General features: G+C 47.8%; 1 protein-coding gene across 1 annotated transcript in view; it reads right to left on the reverse strand.

Annotated features, from left to right (window-relative positions):
- MEGF9 (multiple EGF like domains 9) overlaps positions 1-7,094 on the reverse strand; it is an 81,074-nt gene extending 73,980 nt beyond the window's left edge. Inside the window, exon 1 of the mRNA XM_073314811.1 lies at positions 6,668-7,094. Coding sequence (XP_073170912.1) covers positions 6,668-7,094 — 427 coding nt within the window. The remainder of the gene's footprint in view (positions 1-6,667) is intronic.
- Positions 7,095-7,639: the final 545 nt, after the last annotated feature.

Consider the following 7,639-nt stretch of genomic DNA (forward strand, 5'->3'; position numbering starts at 1 on the left):
TAAGGAAAGACAAACAGACAGAGCACAGAGGAAAGGGCATTGTAACAGGCCAATGACACACAAGTCAGCTCAATTCACTGTAGGCAGTGTAGCAGAAGTGGGTCTTTAAGAGGAACGTAAATGTGGGTAGGAAAACGCGGATCAGCTCGGAGGGGGTCATTCGATGTAAAGGAGAGGGGTTTGTGGAAGAAGGAACTGAAGGGATTGTGCAAGAAACTGATAAATATGTAGGCCAAAGCAGCTGAGAGGTTGCGGAGCCCAAACAAAGCTTGATAAAGGAAGATGAGTAAGTTGAGACAAAGGAGTTATGTAGCGCTTTCGTGACAAGGGGTAAAATTTTCAAAATGCAGCTAAGTGCCTATAAGTCCCAGTGGCATTTAGGAGCTTTGAAAATTTGATGCAAGAAGCTTAAGTCTGATGCAATAGTGGGTGAGATTCTATAAAATGTTGACAGGTTTCAGAGTGGTAGCTGTGTTCTTTTTGCTGATACAAACTAACAAGGAGTACTTGTGGCAGCAGTGTTCAGCTGGATCCAAACTCAAACTCAGATCCATCTCTCTTGCCTTACAATGCTGCTTTTTGTGTTAGTCCAGATTTATAAAGTGCTGTGCATGTTAAAATATTACATTGTAGCACCCCCTGTGAGGTGGGAAAGTGTTATTATCCCTCATCTACCGATGGGGAAACTAAGACAGGTTCACATAGCTTGCCTGAGGTCACAAAGGGAGCCTATGGCTGAGTCAGAGATCCAGACCGGAGCAGTTCCTGGTTCCAAGTCCCATACTTATCCCACCCTGCCTTCCCCTTTACGTATTGTACACCGCACTTTTCCCCAAAGCACAAACCTCAAGGACACAGTCAAAGGCAAACTAGAGGTGGGGACCCAATCAGGGCCATGAGGTGTCAGGATGAGTAGGGAAACAGAGCTGCAAATGCCCTCAATGGCCCCAGTCCCGAAACATCTCTTGTTTACAAGACAGCTGTTTGGAAGTACTGTACTCCTTCCAGGATTTTATAACCCTCTATGGGATTTGCCTTAGTCTCTTGTTTGTGAGCAAAGTCTATTAGCTAATCTTTCGTTCTAACATGGACACAATCGATCTGGCTGCTTTCGGCTGCACCTTTTCAGTTTGGATAGAGTATTCCCAGCAACAAAACAGCACAGATAGTAGTATTCTAAATGTGGTTACACAGGTCACTTACTGTCAGGATACCTTGCTTTGCCTGATACCCCACATTTCAATGTACCAAGATCTGCTTCATTTATGCAAATAATGCTGCGTATCCACAATCACTTCAGGTACCTTTCCCGATAGGTGCTCAAAGAATTATTATTTTCCCCTATGCTCAAAATGTACATGTTGCAAAATTCAGATATGGAACCAGATTCTGAACACCCAAAATTTGGTGGTACTGAGCTAGAGATCCGGTTAGAACCATTGCAAAAGTGGAGACAGTTTCTGAAACCTGGATCTGGGTTCAGATTTCAAATAACCTCAAAATTCCAGGGATGTCTGGATTTAGGGTTTTGGACTGAGGTGTAGGTAGCAATCAATCCATTTTCTATGTAGCAAACCATTGCATTCAATAGGTCTGTCTCCCTGTTCATCTGGGGTTGGGCCCGAGCCAGGCTCTGAAAGGGAATCAAGATGGGGGATTTATACAGTGAGACACATTCTGATCTTTCTCTCATGAAGATTTTGCATTTGTTCTCTCTGGTTTGTTCATCTGATACAAATAAATCTTCTGGATTGAAAAATATTTTGCTCTCTGTGTATGGAAAACAAAAACCTTGACTATAATGAACTAAATGACCTGCCTAGCCACTCCCAAGATCGGAATCATCAATGCCTCCCCCTATCACCCCCCTCACACAAAGAGCTAAGCCCCTGAAAAATCCTGAGATTCACTTAAAGATAGTAACTTTAAAAAAAATTGGGGACTCTTTATTTGCTTCCCTTGTTGGAGCCTTGAGAGGTCAAATTTTCAAGCTTTTCTCCACAACCTTGAGGGCTAGAAACTTACTTTTCTTATAAATGAAAGCTGAGGTTCTGATATTATCACATGACTTCAGGAGCTGAGACTCGGGGAAAAAGCCACATCACATATCACGAAACTAGTGATAAAAGTCACAAGAGTTGACAACACTGCACCTACTGTTGAAACAGCTGTAAACTGATGTGTGGAAGGAAAAAATACATTGCTAATAAAATAATAGTAACAGCACTTAAATAGCACTTCACATCTTGACAGAGCCAAACAAACATTAGGCCTGATTTTCCTCCCATTTACACTAATCTGACACCAGCGTAACTCTATTCATTCCAATGGAGTTGCTCCTTATTTAAACCAGATGAGAATCCAGCCCACCAGCTTCCAACAAAATGTTATTCTCCCCATTATGGGTTGCAATAGTAGTGTTGAGAGTAAATGCAGCCTTGATAAAACGGGGTCCATTTCTGTAGTCAGCCATGTGATGGCCATTGATTGTAATGGTAGTCGTGTGGTTAAAACCACACATGACTGTTTGAAAATGAATCTCTGCCCCTACAGGATTCCCAGTGACACTTCATAGACTGGAACAGTACTAAAAATATATGGATTAACTAGGGTGCAGGCTGATGGCTGTGCCTACCACATATACCAACTTCGCAAATCAAACAGGCTTTTCCATATGAAATCAGGTATATGCCTCGGATTAAAATGAACTATGTTGCACACACAAAAAGGAAGCCACTCTCCTGGTTCATGTATTCCGGACTTGGTGGCCTAAACCCATTACATCTGTTACTGTACATTAAACCCTCCATGAATCAAACTCAAACTGCCTTTACTAACGAACAACATGCAAGAGTGAGTGTAACCTGTCCACAGAGGTGTTTCTAAGGTGCCTATCATTGCGGTATTAAAGGCACCAAAGATGAATAATGTGGACATCAACTGGCTGTAGCTATTAATAATAATTAGCATTTACCAACTTCTAAGAGCTTCACAAGCATGATTAACAAATTGTCTTTCCATCCCTGCAGTAGATAAGGAAAGTATTGTTGTTCCCATTTTACAGATGAGGAAACTGAAGTACAGACAGGTGTAGTAACTTGCCCCGGGGCAGGGAGGGGAGGTCAGAGGCAGCACTGGGATTAGACTCAAGAATTCCTGACTCCCAGTCCTTAACTGAAACCACCCATCCCAGCAAACATGCAAGAATCATACATGGAACATGGAAGAATCATGCACAGAACATGGAAGAGTGAGGATCCTCATTAAATTTTGAGCTTTCCTTTCACGTCTTGCATCATCTATGCAGGATACTTGTACTTTTGTCTATATGGAAACTAGACAGCTCCGCTCACTGTCTCAATAAAGCATGAAATCAAGAGGCCCTGGTTCTCTTAGCCTTAAAAGGTGAGGGGTTTGGATATAATTCCAAGATACTGCTGCTAGAAGTACTGTCCTTGTGGAGGCTGCGTAATAGAGGAGTACTTTCTGGTACTGCATTACCTGTTTTGGAGGTGATACACTACAGTACTTCCAGACATGACCATAAACATTTTTGGGTGGTGGCTATAATGGCTGCTCCTAATATAAGTCATCTTCTCTCCCAACAGATTTCAATCAGTTAGCAGAGAAACACTAGGCATAAAATCAGTTGGAGAATATTTACTTTATATGACTCAACAACCTGTCTATTCACTCTCAATACTTCAGGCCCTCAGGTTCAAACTACATATTCTGGAAACTGCAACTCACTCAATTAGTTTGTTGACAGAGCAGATGAAGTTTAATCATTGTACAACTGAGAAGGTTGCTTTTGCTCTGAGAAAATACAACCTGCTCCTAGTCTTATCTATCATTTCCAACCTTAAACCATCCTGTATCTTCAAAAGGAAATAAAGACACAAAACGCAACAGAAACAAAAGGGTGTGGGTGGGAAAGGGGAAGAATCCAGGTTTCCCACAAACCGCATTTCTAGCCATGAAAGAAAAGTTGGCTGAAATCATCTGCTCAAAAGGACACTGACTGCTGAAGTGGTAAAAAGGAGCAGCAAAATACCATCCAGTTTCACATCCTTGTCCGGAATTTAACATTGTTTCTTCAAAAATATCTTCAGTGTTGGTGTATTTATAAGTGTCTGTCTGTAAAAACAGTCTTCGTTTCTGAAATTATAGGGACAAATTCTCTGCGAGAGTAAATGGGAACAGCTCTATTGACTTCAGCGGAGTTTTGTCTACTTTCATTAGGAGAAAACTGAGTTTCCAACACATGTGGATGAGAACACAAAAGCTCTGGAGAGGGGTGTATGCTCCACCTCGCTAATTCTCCATATCACTTCAAATCTCAGCTGAAAACAGCTTTTCTCCCTGGCCTCTGCTGCTTCATATCTCACCCTTTCCCATAATGGCTCTTTAAGGCATTTTGGGGATATAGATGTATGGAAGAGCCAATACAAAAATAAGGTTCAGATACTCAACTGGTATAACTGGGTATAGCTCCACTGAATTCAACTGAAGCAGAATCAGCCCTAGAGTTGATTATGACTACGTTGTGATACTTCCCAGAATGGAAAAAAGCTGAAGGCCTTTTTAACTCACATGAAAAATCAGGCATTGCATTTGCACAGGCTCCTCCCAAAGTCTTGGCAAATACTCATCATTTACATATCCCTTTCCCTCCTCCCCAATATACAGAATTTAGACAGCATCCACATAAACAAGTACCACAAATCCCAGCCTACGTAAATTTCCTGTCACCGGCGTGTAGATAGAATCTCTTACTCTTATGACTCAACTTGCCTTTTAGGGGCTGGCCAGGGAGCACAATGCCTTACAGTGGGCGCACACTGGTTGCTACATCCCTTAAAGGTGTAGTGTGGTCTCCCTTCTGAACCTGCCCAGTTCTGCTGGCTAGGGTGGAAGGATGATCATGCCCTCCTCCACATTCTTCCCTGCCCCTTTAAAGGTGCTGCTGCTCTAGCTAGGAGCTATTCTTGTGCCGAGCATCTTCTCCTGGGCCCCTGCACAAGTGACTCAAGATGGAGGAGAAGGTGTCTTGTGCCCTCTCCATCCCTTGCACACTCAGGGATCAATCATCATCATCTGTACTTGTGATTATACCAAAGACACTTCTTCCATGTATTCTCCTACAAGCAGCCCAGGTTCCCCCCCCCCCCCCCCCGGCCATATATATCTATAAATACCTATAGATATACAGGTTTCAGAGTAGCAGCCGTGTTAGTCTGTATTCGCAAAAAGAAAAGGAGTACTTGTGGCACCTTAGAGACTAACAAATTTATTTGAGCATAAGCTTTCGTGAGCTACAGCTCACTTCATCGGATGCATTCAGTAGATAGATAAACAGGTGTGTCACGGGTGTTGTATAGATTTTACCCCATCCCCCATTATGGCTAACATGCCCCCTTTATCAACACAACATGAATCCAACCCTGCTCCCTTTGAAGCCAATGGGAATTTTGTCATCAAGGTCAAAGGGAGCAGAATTGGAGCCTAGTGCATCTTTATTTGTACTATTTGTGCTAGAAACCATTGCTTGAAGGCATCACAAACAATTACCCCCTCCTCTCCATGTACAATTCAGAATATAAAAGGCTCTACAAATAAGTTTCTTTTAAATGAAACTCCTCCTTGTTGGCTCCTTGATCAATAGAAAAATCTGATCTTTGCTTGTACAAGCATTATTTAATATAGGGGCATGGAACCCTGCTACTATTCAATCCAATTTCTAAATTCCCATTGACTTCAATGGGAGCACGATCAACCCCATAATAAGGGTTAGTATGTGTACATAACAAAATTCCACATTTGCTTTCTCACCCTCACATCCATTTATAAAAACCAGAGGTGAAATACTGGGTATATTCTAGCTCAATAAAACTAATTTTTTTGTATTTGCATGAGCAGTGTTGCCAAAGTGTAATAAAAAGGTAAAAACAGCAGGTGTCTGTCAAGGTAGGTACCGGACATCAGGCATCTGCCTAGCATAAAGCTTCCCACTCTCGTCTGTGGTTTTATCCTGTGTCCATTTGTCATTACCGTCCATATGTCATCAACACAGACGTGCAGGAGAAATAGCCGTGAATGAAAAGCTAAAAGCCTCCACCCTCTGTTAATGTGCAACTGATCAAGTTTACACCTGCCCCTTGCTTATCTTTAAACCAAACTTTATGTGGCCTGATCCTGAAAATCCCTCTGCGGGGTCTTCTATTTTAAATGCCACGAATGACCCAAATGTACCACAAGAAAAAAAAAAAAAAAAAAAAGACAACCAGCGCCGCAGGGAGGTGAGAAAACCAGCGGAACGACAAAAAAGAAAAACGACCCTTTGCTGACCACGGCTCAACATCAGATGATCGCCCAGGCTTTCCTGGAGGGGGAGGCGGGGTGGGGGAAGTGGAAGCAAACATTTTTCTCCTGGCCTGTCTACATCTGCCCCCATCAGCAGAAGCGTCCATCGTCCCCAGCAGCTGGGGGACAGGGAGGCACCGGGGCTGTTTCCCTCTGGCGCTGGCTCAACATTCAGGAGCCTCAGGCATCACTGCGCACCCTGAGCATCGTCCTCATCGGCCCCTTCCCAGCTCAAGCCCGCGGCTCCCTGGATGGTCCCCCCCGCGCGGGGCAAAAGAGGCAGCAGGGCGGGGCGGGGACTCACCTTGGCTGCCGCCGGTGGCCACGTCCTCCTGCTCGGCAGGTGGGGACGGGACTGCCGCGGGGAGGCCGGTGCTGGGCCACTGGCTGGGCCGGGGAGAACCTGCCGCCACCGGGGAGGCTGCCGTGCCGGGGCCGGGCTGGGCTCCCGGCGGCGCCAGGCTCGCCCGCTCCGGCGCCAGGCTCGCCCGCTCCGGCGCCAGGCTCGCCCGCTCCGGGGCTCCCGGCCGCGCTCGCCCCGCGGCGGCGCTGGGCTGGGGGCTGCCCAGGGTGGCGGCGAAGGTGGGCTGAGGCGCGGCGGCCTCGGGGCTGAGCTCGTTCCCCGCCTCGGCGCCCGGGGCCGGGCTGGGTCCCCGCGGCAGCGAGCCGGCGGCCAGGGCGGCCACCAGCCAGAGCAGGGCGAGCCGCGCCGGGCTCCGCGGGACCCTCATGGCGCCGCGCAGCGCTGCCCCATCCGCGCCGCCCGCCCGCCCGCGTGCGATGCGCGCTGCCCGGCCGCCGGCCGCCGCACCATCCCTCCGCGGCTCGCTGTGACAGCCGGCCGCGAGCCCGGCCTGCCCCTGCCCCCGCCCCCTCGCGCCTCGCGCCGGCGAGGGAGCGCCCAGCCAATCGCCCGCCGGGCCCGGCCCCGTGACGGCGGGCGTGGGGCGCCGCCCCGCCAATGGCCGACGGGCTGGGGCGCCGGGGGGCGGGGCCGGGCGGCATTGTGCGTTGCCGGAGTGACACGGGCGGCCGCGGGGCGCGCCCGGCCCCGCAGGCTGCGGCTAACAAAGGAGCCGCCTCCGCGTGCCCCCGGCGGGGGGGGCTTCTTTGGGGCCGTGGGCTGCGGGCCCGGCCGTGAACCTGGAGCGGGAGTTTCCCCTTCGTTGTTCTTGGGGGTTTTTTTGGTTTTTGTTTTTTTTTAAATAAAATTCCCGCTGGTGTTTTGGCAAAACCGGGGAAGGTGCCGGGCTTGCACGGGGAGACCAAAAGCCCT

Source organism: Lepidochelys kempii, chromosome 16, assembly GCF_965140265.1.
Source record: "Lepidochelys kempii isolate rLepKem1 chromosome 16, rLepKem1.hap2, whole genome shotgun sequence".
NCBI classification, from domain to species: Eukaryota; Metazoa; Chordata; order Testudines; family Cheloniidae; genus Lepidochelys; species Lepidochelys kempii.